At 41.1% G+C, this 22,546-nt stretch overlaps 1 protein-coding gene across 1 annotated transcript in view; it reads left to right on the plus strand.

The window, feature by feature from the left end:
• The window catches only part of LOC124612916 (tryptophan 5-hydroxylase 1), a 270,706-nt gene that overhangs the window by 48,157 nt on the left and 200,003 nt on the right, over window positions 1–22,546 (plus strand). Inside the window, exon 2 of the mRNA XM_047141405.1 lies at window positions 17,838–17,966. Within this exon, the coding sequence (XP_046997361.1) occupies window positions 17,838–17,966 (129 nt within the window). The remainder of the gene's footprint in view (window positions 1–17,837; window positions 17,967–22,546) is intronic.

Genomic DNA, 22,546 nt, shown 5'->3' on the forward strand with positions numbered 1-22,546 from the left:
ACCACGGCATTCGGTGGCTTACATCGTCGTTGACATTTCAGAGCAGACCCTCTGTTGGTTTCAATGCAATGGATGCCTTTGTCCATACGAATCTATCGATTATGTCCAGAAATTAGTATTGACCTTATCGATGACTTTTGGTTTTCTTATTCCTCCGAGATCCTGATCTCTTCCAGCGGCTTTGTTGGTGGTGTCTGAAAAACTCACTCTGTCGAGATAAGTTTCGAAATGCGTGGAAAACGTTTTAGACGTTCATAGTTCGTTGATGAGCCAGTTCTTACCTGGTAGTGTGACAGCTCTAAGCACCATAGTCCTCAGCGTAGCGTTTGTTTTTAGACGGCTGGTAATGACTGAAATCGTGGAGATACGGATCGGGGAGTGTGGACTTTTTTTATGTACACTGTGGAAGACGGATCACTACATTTTGTTCTTTACTAACTTCGAGTAAACTGCCCTCTTTCAAAGTTCTATCGTCAAGTTTGTGTTACAGTGGTTAGAGTTTAGGTAGTCCAAGATATCACGATGTATTTCTGTTCTATGTTGCTATATTACAAGCGGAGAAACAAACTTCAGGAGTCACTTCGTTCTACAGAAATTATGTCGCACCTCTCAAAGTACATCGATTACCAGTAGAGAACCCACAAAACGCTTTCTAGCCATTACAGGAAGTGATCTCGGCTACAATTACAGGAAGTGTTTGAACTTAGTGTGGTAATACAATGCTACCTGGCCAAGAGCCGAGGTCGCCCCGATATATATATACTGTTAGCGGAGGGTCACATAACTGTGAAGAACGGATATTCAAAGGAAGGTGTGACGGAACAAGTGGCGATATCTGCATTTACATCAGAAGCCGAAAGACATACAATTAAAATGGAAAATATTTAGAAGCGAAATTTTCGAGGACCTGATGCCACCTCTAATAATCCTTGTGACAACAAACTGTATTCGTTTCACGCACAAGGGTTGACCAGAAAACAGTTAAAACAATTGTCCTAATTTTCTGTGCCATCAGAGTATGTCAGTAGTTACGAAATTAAAGCTGGCTCTCAGCTACAGGGGGGGGGGGGGGCTGTGATGTGGTAAAGCGATGATGGGTAACTCTGTTAACATCTACCAATCACTTTTGTGAATAATGTAAAAATAAAGAGAAATGAGTAAGCAACTAATTAACGCCTTAGCGAAGATCAGTTCACCAGTAAGAACAAAAGGTTATTGCTATAACGCTACTCGTAGGGTCATGAACAAAAGTTTAATTGTATACTATACTTTTAGTTAATCGGTAGCAAAAGCAGGTTCCCGCCGTAACAGTACTGGTAAGTTCATCAAAAAAGGTTGATAGTATACGACAGACAGATCTGTCTGTCGTCTGATTTCTTGATTTTTGAAAAAGGAGAGGCTTAGTTCATTCAACAGTTTTTCATATGCTTCTACATTTTCTAGATGTTTTGAAAGTTTCGTATGCGGAGACCGTTTTTCGATATTCACTCTGTTTCTGTCACTGCAGTGATCTATTCGCGAAGTCATGTTTTATTTCTATCTTTCACGTCAGGGTTTGTAAGCCAATAGCTTTAAGTGAAGCGATTTGAGTCTGTCTTGTGGAAAGTTGTATCACACGTGACAGCTCCATCCCATACATTTATCGACCTGTCAGTCCGCGGGCGCGACTCAGGTAAGGTGGGCTCTCTTCGTCCTTTTTTGTCGTCATTGTGAAGTCGAATATTTACCACAGGCTGTTTTACCGTTGGCTTTTCTGTAAGGTTGCACATTAGCTATCAGAACTTATTCCACTCTTTGAATAAAACTTACACCAAGCTTAAACAGCCTAACAGCAAAACATATAAATGCTATGATCGATTCTCGACGTGCTGTAAGCTTTTTCTACACAAAAGTTACTACATGCATTGATTCATACAGGTCCATGATGACCCACATACAAAATAAATACATAGAAATTCAGACTACCTATTTGGAAATAAGGCTAAGCCATATCTGCACAATATTCTTTCTTTCAGGAGTGCTAGTTCTGCAAGGTTCGCAGGAGAGCTTCTGTAAAGTTTGGAAGGTAGTAAACGGAGATGAAAAATTAATAGCCATGGGGGATTGTAGTGCGGTTTTAGGGGAGGAGTAGAAGAAAGAGTTACGGGAGAATGTGGGCTTAATAGTAGGAATGAGAGAGGAGAAAGACTAACTGAGTTCTGACAGAAATTTCAGCTCGTTATAGCGAATAATCTGCGCAAGAATCACAAGAGGAGGAGGTATACTTCGAAAAGGCCGTCAGATACGGGAAGATTTCAGTTAGATTACATCATGATCAGACAGAGATTTCAAAATCAGATCTTGTATTGTAAGGCGTACCCAGCAGCAGATTGATCTCAGTCTATCTGTATATTTAGTAATGATGAAGAGTTTAAAGAGAATAGTGAGGAACAAGTGAGATATGGAAATAACTAAGGAATGAAGAGATATGATTGAAGTTCTCGTCTTGTTGGATGATGTAACTGGTAAGCCTTACAGAAATCACTATCTTCTTAACAATAATTAACACATTTATGAGACAGCATACAGAGTGCTTCTGTCTACTAGCCATTCTTCGTAGTTAATGCTACAGCCAGTTCTTACTAGTCTTACACAATTGTTCAGAGTAAGTTAAATAAATATATATGAATTAAGCTATGAAAAGCTTCTCGATTGAAGTTCTCTCAGGCTTCATATACTGTGATAGTGAGAAGCTCATTAGGTAGTTCAGTTGACCAGGAACGGATATCTCTAACAAGGGTAAATCACAGAAGCTGGAAAGAAAACCGTAGATGCCAGGAAGGTAACTGTGAAGAAACCATGGATAACAGAAGAAATACTTCAGTTGATTGACGAATACAGGAAGTACAAAAATTTTCAGGGGGATTCAGGAATAAAGAAATAAAAGCCACTAAGCAAGGAAATAAAAAGGGATTTCAGGCTAAAGCAAAATGGCTGCTTGAAAAATGTGAAGAACTCGAAAAAGACATGATTGTTGTAAGGAGAAAAGTCAAAACAGCCTTCCTTGCAATTAAAAGTAACGGTGGTAACATTAAGAGTATAATTGGAATTCCACTGGTAAAAGGAGACACCGGATGGATTGAAACAGTACATTGAAAACCTCTATGAGGGAGAGCACTTGTCTGATGACGTGATAGAAGATGAAACAGGAGCTGATAGGAAAGAGATAGGGGATCCAGTATTAGAGTCAATATTCAAAAGAGCTTTGGAGGATTTAAGACCAAATAAGACAAAAGGAATCGATAACATTCCATCGGATTCACGTTAGTGTGTTGAATTTATTAGACTGGTGATATACCATCAGACTTTCGGAAAATCAACACAATTCCCATTATATCAAGAGCCGACTAGTGCGAGAATTATCGCACAGTCAGCTTAACAGCTCATGCATCCAAGTTTCTGACAAGAATAATATACGGAAGATTGGAAAGGAAAATTGAGGATCTGTTAGATAACCATCAGTTTTACTCTAAGAAAGATAAAGGCACCAGAGAGACAGTTCTGGCGCAGCTGATATTGTAAGCAAGACTGAAGAAAACTCAAGACACGTTCATGGGGTTTGTCAAGCTGGAAAAAGCGTTTGACAGTGTAAAGTGGTGCAACAATAAGAGTGAGAGATCAAGAACGAAGTGCTCGGAATAAAAAGAGTGTAAGGCAGGGATGTGGTCTTTCGACTCTACTGTTCAGTATATACATCGAAGCAGCAAGAACGGAAATAGATGAAAGATTCAAGTGCGGGATTAAAATTCAGGGTGAAACAATAACAATGATAATATTCGATGATCACACTGCTGTCCCCAGTGAAAGTGAAGAAGAATTACAGGATATTTTGAATGAAATGACGAAATTAATGAGACGTAACAGAAATGAGAGCAGTGAGAAACTTAACATCAGAATCGGGGATCACAAAGTAGAAGTAGTCAAGGAATTCTGCATCTAGACAGCAAAATAATCCACGATGGACGGAGCAAGGGGACATAAAAAGCAGACTAGCGCTGGCATAAGGGATATTTCTGGCCAAGAGAAGTATACCAATATCAAACATAGCCCTTAATTTGAGGAAGAAATTTCTGAGAAAGTACCTTTGGAGCACAGCATCATATGGAGTGAAACATGGACTGTGGGGAAACCGGAACAGAAGAGAATTGAAGCATCTAAGATGTGGTGCTTCAGAAGAATGTTGAAAATTAGGTGGACTGATGAGGTAAGGAATGAGGAGGTCCTCCGCAGAAACGGCGAGGAAAGGAATATGTGGAAAACACTGACTACAAGAGGGAACAGGATGATAGGATCCCTGTTATGACATGAGGGAATAACTGCCGTGATACCGGAAGGAGCTGTAGAGGGTAAAACCTATGGGGGAACACAGAAGTTGGAAAACACAGGAAATAAATTGAGGACGTAGGTTGCACGTGCTTGTCTGAGTCGAAGATGTTGGCACGGGAGAGGAATTTGTGGCGGGCTGCATCAGACCAGTCAGAAGACAGATATCTCACAAAAAAAACTTACAACAGGCTTTCTTCATACTTCTTTTTACTGTGTGCTGCTGTAACATACATAACTAGATGCTTAGGTTAGTTTTAAATCATTCTATATAATTTTCGTTCAAAATAACGTACAAACCGTGAACCTGTTTGGCATATGCCTTATTACAATGATAATCTCTTTTTCCTATGAGAGTTTTAACGTTGCTTACAGACACAACCACCGATTATTTTCTTTAGATAATGACGTACTTAAATAAAATGCACGTTTTAAAACATGTATTCAGAGGTATAGGCTAGTAGTTACTCAAGGTCTAAGATTGACGAGTCATGTTTCATGTTGGGCCTTTTGTCTACAGATTAGCTCCAATTTGATTACTTTGCTTCATACTTCTGCAGATTCCATTTATGGATTATGTAAATGGTAACTGAGGGAGAAATCCGTAGTTTATCTAGGTCTGCGTTAGTGTGCCCATGTAACAGGGCCTGATTCCGACGATTAGGGCTCATATCCCAATATCCTGAGCCTAAGTGGTTCATTATTTTCGATTGCCGTTACCAGTTACTGACATTGTAGACCTGCTTTCATGTTAAATCATATTGGGGTTTGTAAAAGTTGGTTTATAATATTTTATGGGAATATAAAACCAATAGTGCTGATTTTTTTATTATTGTTTTAATATGAGCTGAAAAGCAAGATACACTTTGTACCTCAACATTTCAAGAATGTTATAATGTTTTATAATCTTTTAAACATACCATTTGATTCATATAACGTTACTTTTGACCACTGTAATAATTATTATCGCATTAAATGTTTTGTTGTATTTAGATGAAATGGCACGATAGATTTTTTTTAATGCATCAATGTTATGGGCACCATTTGTTGACGATATTGACTTATTGCCAACTTTAACTAGAGCAAAAATTCTATATCCTTTGACTATAGATCTTTATTTTTATAATCTCTGACAATATTGTAGTTCTGAAATCTTGAACTTACTGGCTCTTAACAGTTAAGAGTATCTACTATACGCTATTTTTATGGGTAATAGTATTTTGAAGGTTATAATGGAGCAGATTTGTACTGGACACACAGTTGTATTCTGTTTTGAATTTAAAGTGTTTTTGATCCATCAATTTACAGCTTTGTAGGTACTTTCCAGACGATTGTTCTTCACGTGTGTTCTTATTCTGAAAAGTTTGTTGGTTGTGTAACATGTTTTTCTGTTGTTTTTTTTATTTTATAATCTTCTGTGATGATGATGATTGCTAAAATTGATACTAGAAGAGAATAAAGGTGTATATGTGCAGCTGGTGGCTAGAAATGGTTTTCTTCAACTGGCTGGTAACTAAATAGGCACTCACAAAAACTTTAAGAGGCAACTATTCTTATCCCAAGAAGTACCTCAAACGATTTAGAACGTTTATGACATTGTTTCGCAAGTTTACGATCTTCTTCATCTCAGAGTAGCACTTGCAACCTACGTCCTCAATTAATTGCTGGATGTATTCCAATTCTGTCTTCCTCTACAGTTCTTGCCCTCCACAGCTCCCTCTAGTACCATGGGAGTCATTCCCTCATGTCTTAACAGATGTCCTATCATCCTTCTCCTTATCAGTGTTTTCCATATATTCCCCTCCTCTCCGATTCTGCGTAAAACCACTTCATTCCTTATCTTATCGGTAAACCTGTAGCACCACATCTCAAATTCTTCGATTCTCTTCTGTTAGGGTTTTCTCATGGTCCATGTTTCATTACCATGCAATGCTGTACTCCAGATGTACATTCTCAGAAATTTCTTCCTCAAATCAAGGTCGACTACTCTTGAACAGGAATGCCTTTTTTTGTCAGTGATAGTCTTCTTTTGATGTCTTCCTTGCTCCGTCCGTCAGTGGTTATTTTACTGCCTAGGCAGCAGAATTCCTTAACTTCATCTACTTCGTGATCATCAGTCGTGATGTTAAGTTTCTCGCTGTTCTCATTTCTACTTCTTGTCATTACCTTCGTCTTTCTTCGATTTACTCACATTCCATACTCTGTACTCATTTGACCATTCCGTTCAACAGATCAAGTAATTCTTCTTCACTTTCACTCAGGATAGCAATGTCATCATCGAATCGCATCACTGATACCCTTTCACCTTGAATTTTAATTCTACTCCTGAAACTTTTCTTTTACTTTCATCATTGCTTCCTCGATGTACAGATTGAGCAGTAGTGTCGAAAGGCTACATCCTTGTTTACACCCTTCTTAATAAGAGCACTTCGGTCTTGGACATCCACTCTTATTATTCCCTCTTGGCTGTCGTACACATTGTATATTACCCGTCTCTCCCAATAGCTTACCCCTACTTTTTTCAGAACTTCGAACATCTTGCACCATTTTACATTGTCGAACGCTTTTTCCAGGTCAACAAATCCTATGAACGTGTCTTGATTTTTCTTTAATTCTTGCTTCCATTATTAACCACAACGTCAGAATTGCTTTTCTCGTGCCTTTACGTTTCCTAAAGCCAAATTGATCGTCATCTAGCACATCCTCAAATTTCTTTTCCATTCTTCTGTATATTATTCTTGTAAGAATCTTGGGTGCATGAGCTGTTAAGTTGACTGTGAGATAATTCTATCACTTATCAGCTCTTGCCGTCTTCGGATTTTGTGTGGATGATGCTTTTCCGAAAGTCAGATGGTATGTCGCCAGACTCATACACTCTACTCACCAACGTGAGTAGTCGTATTGTTGCCACTTCCCCCAGTGATTTTTGAAATTCTGATGGAATGTTGTCTATCCCTTCTGCCTTATTTGACCTTAAGTCCTCCAAAGCTCTTTTAAATTCTGATTCTAATACTGGATCCCCTATCTCTTCTAAATCGACTCTTGTTTCTTCTTCTATCGCATCAGAGAAATTTTTCTCCTCATAGAGGCCGTCAGTGTACTTTTTCCACCTATCCGCCCTTGCTTTTAATTTCAGTGAAGGTTGTTTTGACTTTCTTGGATGCTGAGTCTGTCCTTCAGACAATCATTTCATTTTCGATGTCTTCACATTTTTCCTGCAACCATTTCGTCTTAGCTTCCCTGCACTTCCTATTTATTTCTGTATTCCTGAGTTTCGCGGAACATTTTTGTACTTCCTCCTTTTATCAATCAACTGAAGTATTTCTTCTGTTACCCATAGTTTCTTCACAGTTACCTTGTTTGTACGTATGTTTTCCTCCCCAACTTCTGCGATGGCCCTTTCCAGAGATGTCCATTCCTCTTCAACTCTAATGCCTACTGAGCTATTTCTTATTGCTGTATCTATAGCCTTAAAGAACTTCAAGCTATCTCGTCATTCCTTAGTACTTCCCTATCCTACCTCTTTGCGTATTGATTCTTCGTGACTAATGTCTTCACCCTACTCTTCATCACTACTATATTGTGATCTGAGTCTATATCTGCTCCTGGGCACGCCTTACAATCCAGTATCTGATTTAGGAATCTCTGTCTGACCATGGTGTAATCTAACTGAAATCTCCCCGTATCACCCGGCCGTTTCCAAGTGTACTCCTCCTCTTGTGATTCTTGGACAGAGTATTCGCTATTACTAGTTGAAACTTAGTCTTTCTCCTCTCCCATTCTTTGTTCCAAGCCCGTATTCTCCTGTATGCTTTTCTTCTACTCCTTTCCCTTCAACTTTATTCCAGTCCCCCATGACTATTAGATTTTCATCCCCCTTTACATACTGTATTACCTTATACATACTGTATTGTCCTCATACACTTTCTCTATCTTTTCGTCTTCAGCTTGCGACGTCGGCATATATACCTGAACTATCGTTGTCGGTATTGCTTTGCTGTCGATTCTGATGAGAACAACCCTAACACTGAACTGTTCTCAGTAACAAACTCTCTGCCCTACCTTCCTATTCATAACGAATCCTACTCCTCTTTTACCATTTTCTGCTGCTTCTTATATTACCCTGTACTCATCTGGCCAGAAAGCCTTGTCTTCTTTCCACTTCACTTCACTGACACCTACTATATCTACATTGAGCCTTTGCATTTCCCTTTTCAGATTTTCTAGTTTCCCTACCACTTTCGAGCTACTGACATCATTTAATTTTTGCACATGCCACACCTTTTTTGTAGACGAGAAAGGCATATGAAAAAAGAACTAAGTAATTAAGAATCATTGAATGAATTGTAAAAGTCGAAAATTATTGATTACAAGAGGAGGAGGAGGATATTGGTGTTTAACGTCCCGTCGACAACGAGGTCATTAGAGACGGAGCACAAGCTCGGATTAGGGAAGGATGGGGAAGGAAGTCGGCCGTGCCCTTTCAAAGGAACCATCCCGGCATTTGCCTGGAGTGATCTAGGGAAATCACGGAAAACCTAAATCAGGATGGCCGGACGCGGGATTGAACCGTCGTCCTCCCGAATACGAGTCCAGTGTGCTAACCACTGCGCCATCTCGCTCGGTACACTCTTTAGGCAAAAATCAAAGTCAATTCGGTTGCAGAATAAGTAATTGATTCAAAGAATTTTAGTATACTGAAGGAACGACTGAATTATGTTTTATTTATAGGTCCGCTCCTAGTCTCGCTACACTTTTTACCTCATGGTTAAGAACTCGAATACAATTGCTCTAGGCTAACACCCTTGAAACAGTTATAAACAGAGGTCAACGTTAACCGTTTACCAAATTTATTAAACAAATTAATTACATGCAAAACGGGTAACATTAATGGGGCGAGTTACCATAAAGCAACAAATAAATGTCGCAGGAGCTTGCAATCTCATCATTGGGACTGACATAGGTTCATTCATTAACTTATTCATTGAACTCTGTTGCGACTATTAATTCAGTAATTGTGCCAATCGTTTAAATACTTGGGTGAAATTAGTTTCATTCGGATGTGGCAAACGGGGTGGAGGATTGGGGGGGGGGGGGGCGAGGGGCGGGGGTGTTGTGAGCAGTTCACGAAATTTAGTCTGCTGACAATTTGCATTTATTTATCCTAAAACTGGCAAAAACAATAGCTGCAAAATTTATGCTTTCTATGCAACGTATTCTACACCTTTTGAATTACCTTGACGATAAAATAGCAGAATTTACCAGCTATGTTCTCCTTCAGCACATGATTATGGTCACACGTTCCTTCCCTTGGAAAATAACGGAAAGGAAAACGAACGATTCTCCCAACTATACTGTACACACCAATTCAACTACCTGCACATGCCGTTAGAACAACATGGGACGTGGACCAAGACCTACTTCAATGTGATGAGCAAATTTCTGCAAAGTTGTCAAGTGCACTCATATTACTTGTCTGTTTCATTACCAGTAGAGTGAAACCTCTACTTAAGTAACACATATGGGATTTACTTTCTGAATTGAACAATGCAATACTTATTTATTAAGTTTGGTGTAAGATGTGAGTACATGGCACCCGGCTGCATCCGCTCATCTCGCCAGGTCCCGCTAAACTAGGACTATCGTGCACCCCAACAACGGCTCTCCCGTTCAAACTTTGGTGTTGGGGATACGACGACAATCCCTGTGACCAACTTGACGACTCTTACCCTGCCATCTAGGTTATCTTTAGAGCTACCTTCCCTTTGCTGAACTTTCCCACCAGGTTAATTCAGTATTGCCTCTACACTTCTTCTTCTACCTATGGTCCGCCCTTATTCCTCTAAATTCAACCTGTACTCACTTCATGCGATCACTCATACAAGGATGGAGAAGGAAAAAGGAGACGAGAGAATGTAACATGTAAAACAAAATAAATAAGAGAGTCTAGCTTTTCCTTCACCAGGCGAAGTATGTCAATGAAAAGTACGAAATAGTTATTGATATCACAGATTTCGAAATCAAAACTATTATTACTTGAAAGTGATGAAACATAGCGAAACAAAGATAACTCTTCAGGTCATCCAACCTATCCTGATGGCCATGGTGCAAATGAGACGTATTCACACCGTTGTTGTTGTCTTCTTCAGTCCGAAGACTGGTTTATTGCAGCTCGTCACGATAGACTTTTTTGTGCAAGCATCTGTATGTCTGCATATCTACTGCAACCTGCATCCATATGATCTAGCTTACTGTATTAGAGTCTCCGTCCCAATTTCTAACTTTTATCCTCCCCACCCTGCCCCCTTTCCTCGCACCCCTACATTACCAAATTTACATCTACTTCTACGTCTAAGCTCTGCAAACCACTGTGAAATGCATGGTAGAGGATACTTCCCACTGTACTAATTATTACGGTTTCTTCCCGATCCATTTGCGTATGGATTGCGAGAAGAACGAATGTTTGAATACCTCCGCGCGTGCTCTAATTAATTTAATATTGTATGAATGCATGGTTTCACGGCGATATGAATTAATAAAATTTTCTCGGGCTACCAGCCGCGTCAGGCGGTTAAAATCCCATAACCTGACGCGGCTGGAAGCCCGAGAAAATTTTCATAACTTAATCTTGGTTCAAATGGCTCTGAGCACTATGGGACTTAACTGCTGTGGTCATCATTCCCCTAGAACTTAGAACTACTTAAACCTAACTAACCTAAGGACATCACACATATCCATGCCCGAGGCAGGATTCAAACCTGCGACCGTAGCGGTCGCGCGGTTCCCGACTGTAGCGCCTAGAACCGCTCGGCCACTTCGGCCGGCACTTAATCTTGTTCTCACAAAGCTTTAGAAGTTGGCTTTCTCGGGATGGTTTGCGGCATCCTCCAGTTCAGTTTCTTCAGCACCTTTGTGACACTCACCCCCACAGATCAAACATACCTGCGCCCATTCGTGCTGCCTTTCTCTGTACGCGTTCAGTATCTGCTGTCAGTCTTATTTGGCATGGATCCCACACACTTGAACCATATTCTAGGATGGGTAACACGAGTGATTTGTAAGCATTCTCCTTTGCAGCCTAATTGCATTTCCCCAGTATACTACCTGCTATACCCATACTCAGCCATTCCATTTTATATCCATACAAAATGCTACACCCAGCTATTTGCGTAAGTTGGTCGATGCCATCTGTGATTCACTAATATAATGGCCGCAGGATACTATGCTTTTTTCGTTTTGTGGAGTATGTAATATTAAATTTCTGAACATTTAAAGCAAGTTGCCAAGCTCTACACCACTTTGAAATCTTATCAAAAATTGACTGACAGTTTATGCATCTTCATTCAGACAGTTATTCATTATAGATAGCTGCATGATCCCCAAAAAGTCTGAGGTTACTATTACTATTGTCCGAAAGATTAATGTAAAACATGTTTTTTATTAATTCGGTTCAGTAACTCCTTATTAGTATTTCGATCTTCACAACTAATTTTCAATATTCTTCTTCCCTAAACCGCTTATCGACCATTCCTAACATGAGGTTAGCAAATTTCTCGTCTTTAGAACCACTTTCTTGCTATAATCAGTCTGCCTTACATTATAGGTTGTTTTGCTGCCCAAATAGCAAAAATTAATCTTCTACATTTCGTATCTCATTTCCTAATCTAACCCTGTAAGCATCACCTGATTTAATTCACCTACTTTTTGTTACTATTGTTTTACTTTTGTTGATATTCACCTTACAAACTTTACTTAATGCTCTGTCTTCTCCATTCATCTGTTCTTGCAAGCTTTTTCCCCTCTCTGACAGAATTACAGTGTTATCGACAAATTTTAAGGTATTTATTTTTCTCTCTAATCTTTGATTCCTTTTTCAGATTTCTCTTTTGTTTATTTTATTGGTTTCTCAATGTACACACAAATGATATGGGGAAGCGGCTACAACACTGTCTCACTCCCTTCCCAACTACTGCTTCCTTTTTAAGCCCTCCGAATCATATAACTGCAGTCTGGGTTATGTTCAACTTGTGTGAACTTCTCGATCCCTGTATTTTATCTCTGCTATCTTCAGAATTTCGATGAGTGTAGTCAAGTCAGCAGTATGAAAAGCTTTCCCTAAATCCGCAAATACGTGCGTTTCTTTAAACTATCTCCATAGATAAGTCGTTGGGTCAGTATGACCTCAAGTGTTCCTGTATTTCTCTGAGGCCCAAACTGATCTTCTCTGAGGTCGGTTTCTACCAGTTTATCCATTCTTCTGAAAATAATTAGTGTTATATTTTGCCACAATAACTATTAAAATTGTGGTTCGAAATTATTCACACCTGTCAGCGTCTTCCTTTTCACATTATGTAATATAAATCCAAATCAATAATCCAGGTCAGAGAGACGAGTCCAGATTTATGATTAATTCTTTCCATCCATATTCCAGATTATTAGTAGCAGTTAACTAATTAGGAATCTGGCACGGATTCTAGAAGGAGTAAATGCGGCGTTCACCTGAAAACATTTATGGTACACCTTTCCAAGTCGCCTGTCAGGCATTAGATCCTAGACACAACCACCCCTCCCCCGTCCCCACAGGTCTTTACAACTAAGTTACTCTGCTCAGTTCAGTAACATACACACTACGGAAATCTGATCACTATGAATTCCACTTAGTAGCTTCAGGCGCAACTGAAGAAGCCGGCGATCTTACTCCAGTAGGCATGTCTGGACATTGTGAAATCGAATTAAATCAAATACTGCAGCGAATGCTCGCTATAAGGTATAAGCGCCACAAAAACCGTCTCACAGCGCCGGAAAGGGTGTGCGCCTTAACTTCAGGAATTAATTAAAGTAATGTCCGCGTCAAAAATTTAATTCATTACAGGACATAGCAGGATCTGAGAGCGTATTCACATTTCTCAACGTAATTTCAAGTGCTATTTTAAGCATATCTCTCTCTCCCTGCCTTTCGGTTTTTCCTTTGACTTCGTGTCTTGTGCTCTGCTGCAGAAATGAGGCACACTTGTAATTTCAGTAAACAGCGTCGCGGATTTTTAGCGGTAGAAAAAGAAGAGCTGAAAAATCTCGTGGCGTGCTGACTGTTTGCATTTGTTCCTCATCTCGTGCTGTTATTAACTGCTGGTTAAATGCTAATGTGTTCGACATTAAAATCCTTCCCTGGGGTATCAAAAGGCAATTTTAAGTCGTTTTTAACTCCATATTCAGACCAGTCTAATGAAACTAGTGCTTTATTTGTAACATAATTTGTTCACATCTGTAGGACGTGCTGCTAACAGCTATATAATGCCTCTGCTCCAACCAAGCAAGTTTTATGTAAGGCTGGGCTTGTCTGGTTAAATGCTTTTATTTGTTTAAAAAAGAGCTTGATGGTTTTTTAGACTCCTCAACAGAGCGGTCATTATGGTCAAAACAACAACGAATAATAAATCGTACGAAGGCAACACGTAAGGGATCTAAAATTACCATCTATAAAAAATACACAATGCTTGAGCTGCACCACCTAACAGGCCTGACGTTGCTATACGCTAGACAGTACACTGTTGCCTCCTTCCTGATTGTAATCCCAATGATCAAGCGACTCAAAAACCAAACGATGTAAAGAGACTGGGGAGCAGATATTATTCATTTGTGGCAAGAACAAAAATGGTTCATCTCAGTGTCCAACATGCAATAACAACGGTAAGATACAGGATATGCTATTGTTTGGAACCACACATATCCTGGGGTAATTCTTTAGAACCACCAGTGGTACTCCAAAAAAGGGAATAAAGATGTCAACAAACCTAAAGTTGGTATAAAAACCATAGCGTTTTACAGGCATTGTCATATTGGAGGTGGGATGCCTTTATCCTCCTCTGATATTTTACTAGCCATTCAGAGGGGAACGTGGATCACGAATTCGGCTCAACTTGGCACCTTTCAGATTACCATAGGTGAAAGAGCAAGATTGAAGACTGAATACTGGACCGTGGCGTCTGAAGTCGGAAGCTTTCCCCACCTAACCAGCAAGGCAGGTAAAAATTGAAATCAAACTTCAAAAGCAACAAATGAAATCATATGTTATGCAAATAAAGATGATGATGATCTACAGTGAAATGCCAAAAGAGAATAAGCGTTCAAAAACTAACACGAAAATTGTTCAAAGATTTCATTGACGTTAGTCACACTTGGGCATTAAATTGTACCAATGGGAACAGGTCAACAATTGCTGTAGAAACGGGACTCAAACCCGGATTTTCCGACTTACACGAGAAGTAGCCTTAACCACCTCGGCCATCTAAACACGCTACACGCTTCCCTTCCGACCAAATGCCCAGCCTTGAACACACTTCTGTAGTGGCGCCTGTCTGGATGATCATTTCTTTCAGTGTGGATGCACACCATGCTCCATCTCTCACAGGAAACAGGGATCTGCGAGTAGGGGGTTCAAGTTTGGAGTCGGGCCGGAAGGGTAGCGTGCTCGGATGGCCGAGGCGGTCAAAGCGACCGCTCGCGTAAAGCGGGAAATCCTAGTTCGAGTCCCGGTCCTGCACAAATTTTCACCCGTTACCTGTGATACATTTCAAAGCCCAAATGCGGCTAATGTCAATGAAACCTTTGAAGAATTAGTTATATGTCCGCTGGATCAGACGATGTCTGTTCTTTCGAACACGTCCGAAAAAACAGACAATGCATATACACTTAAAAAAACCGACGCTCCACAAGGGAGTTATGCAGGAAGGTTGCAAATCGCTATTCACACCAGTGTCAAAACGAAATGCTAAATTCTAAACTTCGGTGGTCTATAGATGAATGCGTGATGCTGCAGCACAATTTCACCCCCCAACTGGCAAGGACTAAACAGGGGCATGTAGACACGAGGGCATAAAGTATTTGTGAATTTCATCCGTGTTCACAGTTGGGCAGTAATTATGCATCGCAGACTGCCATTTGAGAGAGGATGTGTAGTTGGGATCAAAGAAGCCTGCTGGAGAAATCGGCGAATCGCTCGACATTTGAATTGGAGCGATGTCACTATTCGACGAGGTTGGCAGGAATCGGTGAACCATGGCCGGACACAGCGTCAAGAAGGAAGCGGTCCACTTAGAGACACGGCAGAATGCAAGGGCCGGGCAATCATCAGGGACACAGGGACATTAATAGGCCATAGAAATGGGGCTGAGATCACGGCGCCACTTGTGCTGATTATCATTGACCTCTGTAGAGCAACGAGCACATTTTCAGTAGTCGTGTGACTGGGGCCTCCCGTCGGGTAGGCCGTTCGCCGGGTGCAAGTCTTTCGATTTGACGCCGCTTCAGCCACTTGTGCGTCGATGGGGATGAAATGATGATGAGTAGGACAACACAACACCCGGTACCTGAACGGAGAAAATCTCCGACCCAGCCGGGAATCGAACCCAAGCCTTTAGAAATGACGTTCTGTCGCGTTGACCACTCAGCTACCATGGGCGGACTATTTTCGGCAGTGTTGGGCACATTCAGCCTGCAATCTCATTGAGTGGGGTAGAATTGTCTCCAGTGATGAGTCCCGCTTCGAACTGAGACCCGATGACCAGTGAAGACGTGTCTGGAGGCGCCCTAGACTGTGGTCGGATAGCAGCCTGACTGTTGTCCGCTATACGGCCCGAGAATCTGGAGTGATGGTCTGGGTGCCATATCGTCCTGTAGTAGGACCCATTTGGTGGTCATCCGCACTTACAGCACTACGGCACGACAACGATATTATACGCCCCGTTTTGTTGCCCGTCATGAGAAGGCATCTTGGGCTTACATTCAGACCGTACACAGCGAGAGTTTCTATTGCTTGTCTTCGTGCTTGCCAAACCCTGCCTTGGCCACTAAGGACACCGGATCTCTCCCCAACTCAGAACGTTTGGGGCATTACAAGCAGGGCCCTCCAACCAGTTCGAGATTCTGGCGATCTAACGCGCCAATTGGACAGAATTTGGCACGATATCTGTCAAGAAGACATTTAATTACTGTCTCAATCAATGCCAAGCTGAACAACAGTTTGCATAAGGGCCACATATAGACCAACGCATTACTGACTCGCTCAATTTGTGAAACTTTTTCTTTTACATAAATCATCCAATTTTTCCGAAATGGTAATCATTTGTTTGTCTGTGCGTATAGATCACAGTTACCGATTTCCATCCCATTCAGATAATTTCTTCGTGGTGCAGCTTTTTTTTTCTTGTCTTTGCGCCTACATTTATATATAAAACTCGGAAATGTATTAATGACAACTAAATGGGATAGAATCACTTTGATGATAGTTAGATGCAGCCTGCTCAGAAAATTAAATGTTTCTTCCTTGCACTACGGATAAAAGTTGAAAACTAAATGAAAAAATTTTGAGGCTTTTTACCCTTTGTATATCATAATTCAAAATAGAGAACAAACAGTGGATTGCTGACAATATGCGTACCATAAAAATATGGTTCAAATGGCTCTGAGCACTATGGGACTTAACTTCTGAGGTCATCAGTCCCCTAGAACTTAGAACTACTTAAACCTAACTAACCTAAGGACACCACACACATCCATGCCCGAGGCAGGATTCGAACCTGCGACGTAGCGGCCGCGCGGTTCCAGACTGTAGCGCCTAGAGCCGCTCGGCCACTCCGGCCGGCCATAAAAATATGTATTATTGATATTCATGGAATTACGTCATCATGCTACAAACGTCAAACTTTAACTAAATGTAACACATGATAGGCAAATGTTTAGCATTTCAACACAACTGCACAAAGTAGGCAGACGTAAGGCCATCTATATCATGTATATAAGGAAAGATTTGGCAGCTGGGTTCTCATCCAGGAACTGCATTCGAACGTTAACTTTTTGTGAAATCTTGTTAAGATTTTGATAAGGAGAAATTTCTACCGCCGTGTATTGGAATTCGACAACAAGAGCGTGGTAGCCTGTTGCGGTTGTGGTATATGGATCTTCGGTACTGCTGCTCGCGTTGGTCGAATCCCATGACTGTCATACGAGCATGGAACATAAAGGTTCATGTGAACGTCATGCAGGATTTTGATGACCCCTGCGAACAGTGCCCGAGAGGAACGATATATTGTTCGTCCCATCGTGCAGGGTCGTACAGATACTTCAAGTTCCTTGTGAGAAAATATTCTTGCTTGCAGCAAGACGTCTAAAACACCACCTGCTCTCAGCAAGGCGACCATTCTCACGGCTGCCCTTGTCTAGATTTAGACTACAGGCGTGTTCTGCAACAACGAAGGTTTCCTTTATGCCTTTTTTAAAAGAAAAAAACTCTCGAGGTGAATGACGAGTTGGTTCCTTAGAAAGGGCCACGGGAGATTTTCACCCACCTCCCACATCCAGAGCTTTTTACTCCTTCTCCAATGGCACCTACGTCAACTGAAGGGTTAATTGTAATATTCTATTAGCAATATCTTGGTTTGTGCCGGAGAAGGCTAAAAAGTCTTTTCTTTTGTTTGCAGCGGAGTATCAGCAGAGACGCGGGACCCAACGAGGTGTCAGTGGAGGGCCACAAGGACTCGCTGAGCTCTGTGGTGTTCTCGCTGAAGAACCAAGTGGGCGGCCTCGCCCGCGCGCTGCAGGTCTTCCAGGTGAGTGCGTCGCTGCCTTCTGGTCGACGGATGCGACAGCAACATTTATCCAACTGACATACATATTGTAATCACATCCCTGTTTCTGAACTTGCACAACTGGTGTAGCAGATGATATACGTTCAATGAACTACACTCATCTCTGTAACTTCAAGGATCTTCGGAATCCACAAAAACAAACTTTGTGGCAATTATGTGCCGACTAAATTTCGGTGGGGCGTCGTGGAAAGTCATGACATAAATGGCACAAGGACGCTAGGACCACTTAACACCAACACCGACTCAAAGAAAGGCCTCGGCGCTTGTTGGTGGCGTCACGTCAGCTAGGCACGGCGAACGCCAGGTCTCTTGCAGGCAGAAGCGCCTGGGCGTGCTTATCACTATAAATCTCTTATTTTTAGACAAAATGTTTGGTATTTTTTTGGATTCTGCAGTTTTATTTAGATGAAAGATTTTCTTACTATCGTAAAGCTACAAATGAAGATCATAGTTCTGTATTACTGAATCCTGTCGAAACAAACGTAGATCAATATGAGAAGACGCTGGCCCATTGCAAGCTTCGGAAATTTTACATTCAAGTAACTATATTTACTTGATCCATTTTGCTATCGAAACTTACCACAACCCCCTTACAATGAACTCGTTTCTTTTATTTATTTATTTATTTTCGTTTGACATCGTCACTGGAAATGTGAACTAATTTACATGTGTAAATGTCCAACTGTTGCCAGTCATTAGATTACAGTCGTTTTCAACGAAAGCGATTCTAAACAGGAAACAAAATAGCTTCATACATCGAAAATACTGCTGAGCTTAATCGTTTTTAAACATGCACATTAGAAAATATAAATATTCCCCTCTTGCAACTGAAAGGAGAAACTTTATAAGATAAAAAAAATTACTTTATAAAACAAGTACCTCTCTTTTGCCTCTTCTTCTGTCCCCCACCCCCTCCCCCAACGTGTACAATCGCAAGATGTTTCATTAACATTCAGTGCTCCTCACCCATAGTCAACCAAGATACCTAAAGAAGAACACCAATATGTTCACAGTTTCTCGTAAAAGTAACCCAGTACAAACGTAACTTCCTCAGATTTACGAATAAGGTAAAGAAGCACGAATTCCGTTGCTGCTGGACCATGAAGTTGTTTTTGTATGTCAATCCTTAAAACAGGTGGAAATTTAAGTTCAGGAGTACACTATTTGTTAAGAAGTGTAATGAATTGCACAATTAATTGATTGCAGAAATCTCTCAGAACAATGTGTGTTGGTCAACTACCGCCAATAGTTTCACCTTTTCCTGTGTCAGAGAGGGAGACACGACCATTATGAGTATGCCTGCAACAAACCTGACGTTCGCCGTGCCTAGCTGACGTGACGTCACGAACAAGCGCCGAGGCCTTCCTTTGAGTCGGTGTTGTTAACACACATACAGGAGTCTGTGGGTGGAGGTCTAAGGTATGGTGATACTGTGCACTTGATACTCAGTATGCGAGTTGTGAATACAGGGAACGCATTTTAATGACTAGTACGTCGTGATTCACGAAAATATGTTCCAAGGAAGAAAGGAAGGAAGTAAAGAAGCAACATACTATCGACATCGAAGTCATTAGAAACAGAGCAGAAACTCGGAATATTCTAAGGATGGGGAAGGAAATAGGCTGTGCCCTTGCGAAAGAAGCATCTCGGCATTTGTCTGGAGCGATTGTGGGAAATCACGGAAAACCTACGTCTGGATGGTCGGAAACGAATTTGAATCGTCGTCGTCCGGAATGCAAGTCTAGTGCACTAATCACTGTGTCGCCTCGTTGTTTCACGGCAAGGTAGAGGTATATGTGGCAATGAGAGTGCTGCTCAGGCAGCCTAGTGGTTAATGTCACCGCTCGCGAAAAGTAGGAAATCTGGGTATACGTCCCAGATTGGTACAAATTTCCATTACTGCAAAGTACTCATTATAATGGACTTCAACGTCTTCTGAGCAGGCTTCACCATTACCACTTCACTGCATCTCACTGAGTTCAACGTCATCGTTACTTGTTTGCCGGCTAGATTTGTGATTAGATACGGTGCGTTATAACAGAGAGCTCTGTATAATGTAAACGTTCACGCCCAGGAATGTCACGTTTATTAAAATACTCTGAGCTATTATCCGGTGTTCGTATGCATTTCCTTGAGAAACTTAACATTCACCCCCATCTGTGGAGGGAATTTTCAAGAGGGAATCACACCCTGATTCGTGACCGACTGAGTCAGGGTAGACCCTAAAAGCTGCCTTGAAGACGTCTTTCGCAAATGGAGACAAAATGACGGGTTTCTCCAAGAGCTTCATTCGACCACGGCTTAACAGCCCGGAGTATTTTAACAGCAAGTAGCGACGATATTTATCCGCGCTAATTCAGAAAGCCACACTGAAGGGAATTTGAACAACTGGATCGAATCACTGGATCCGACAGTGACGCGAGTTCGCTGAGCATTCGATTATCTATATTAGTAAACGTGTAAAACGGTCATCCAATCTTGTTTCTTGGTTACCTGTGTAACGGTTTTCAGAACCGACAAATTTTTTTTTATTCTTGGTATTTTACATAATTATTGACCGAATTCAAAAATTTTTAATGATATCATATTCTTTTCATTAGGTTAAAAGTTTAACACAGTAAGGCAAGTACTCGAATTCTAAACTGTGTATCTGACTTGACGTCTTGTCAGTGTAACTCACGCAGCGAAAATTACCAAGATTAGATTCATCCTGGGTTTGATAAAGAGGGCACTTAGTGACTTCCAGTTCTCAATATCGGTTGTGCAAATGTGATTCGAAGTCACTTTATAGAAGGGAGTTCGATTGTTTAATGTATTGGACTTGGAGGGGGTTGCTGGTTAGCTATAAAAGTCTTGAAAGAGATAGGCAATGTTTGTGCTCATATACTGTGAAAATTTAACGATAGGTTCTGCACTGACTATTTCTTTCTTCTTCAATCTTATGATTCCAGTTTGCTGATAAGTGTCATTTACAGTTGGTGTGGATTATTGACAGTCCTTTGACTGTATTTCATTTACCATGTTCTAGTGTAGTGGTTCCCAGCTAGGGAGTGGTTAACCCCTTAAGGGGTAAAATGATATTTTTGAAGCAGTAAAAAAAAAGGGTTTGGTTATATATTGGTGATGATTATTTCGTAAGACCGTAGTACTGATAACTTATCTAATTATCAGTTTATTTCACAATTACTAGCACTAACGCGTGCCGCAATGTGGTGGACATTACAGCTGGTTAAAAGAATGTACGACCAACAGCTTCCTCACGGAGTTCATGCACTACATGCATAATATCTACGAGACTGGAGTTGAGACATATCCGGCACGTACGCTTAAATATGGCATGAATATGAAAGACACTTTTATTTCTATTATAATAACAAGGCTGCTTGCGTTTTGAGCTTTTTAATATATATTGGACCGCTTTCGATCAATGCTCATCATCAGCGGTCTATATGTCACTTTTAACCATTCACAGAATTTTTCAGGTGTTCTATTAATTTTGTATGCTTTACCGAATATTATACAAAATGTATAAAATTTCTTTAAAGACTTACAAGTAAAATACAAGGCCGCTGATGAGCATGTGCTCAATATCGATCAGGTTAACTAAAAAATATAAAAAACAAGCAACCTTGTCATTAAACTTCCTGGCAGATTAAAACTGTGTGCCCGACCGAGACTCGAACTCGGGACCTTTGCCTTTCGCGGGCAAGTGCTCTACCAACTGAGCTACCGAAGCACGACTCACGCCCGGTACTCACAGCTTTACTTCTGCCAGTACCTCGTCTCCTACCTTCCAAACTTTACAGAAGCTCTCCTGCGAACCTTGCAGAACTAGCACTCCTGAAAGAAAGGAGTGCTAGTTCTGCAAGGTTCGCAGGAGAGCTTCTGTAAAGTTTGGAAGGTAGGAGACGAGGTACTGGCAGAAGTAAAGCTGTGAGTACCGGGCGTGAGTCGTGCTTCGGTAGCTCAGTTGGTAGAGCACTTGCCCGCGAAAGGCAAAGGTCCCGAGTTCGAGTCTCGGTCGGGCACACAGTTTTAATCTGCCAGGAAGTTTCATGTCAGCGCACACTCCGCTGCAGAGTGAAAATCTCATTCTGGGAACCTTGTCATTATACATACAAACAAAAATGTCTTTCATGAACTATATGAAGGCTGCAAGACACCTTGAATGTACACCATCTCGTGAAAATGCTAGCTGTAGTCAATTCCTCCAGTGCACCGAACTTACTTCATTATCGCGAAGTATTTTATGTTCCAGGCATGCGCAGCTGTTGAAAGGCATGATTTTAAGAAGAATTCCGCTGACAGCTGGTAAAATTCTTGTTTTATTGGTATGGAGTCAGTTTCGCGGCCATCGTTCATCGATGTAAATTAGACAATATTCACTGAATAATATACGTGTCTTGATTGGAGCGATAGGTACAGCTATGAGCTTTTAACCTGTGAGTATATTTTAGATACCAGTTTTATTGTCCGCCTGCTTAGCTGGGTGGGAATGTGCTCGCCTCCCACGTAAGAGGGCCCAGGGTTCGATCCCCCGC

Source organism: Schistocerca americana, chromosome 4 (genome assembly GCF_021461395.2).
Source record: "Schistocerca americana isolate TAMUIC-IGC-003095 chromosome 4, iqSchAmer2.1, whole genome shotgun sequence".
Lineage (NCBI taxonomy): Eukaryota > Metazoa > Arthropoda > Insecta > Orthoptera > Acrididae > Schistocerca > Schistocerca americana.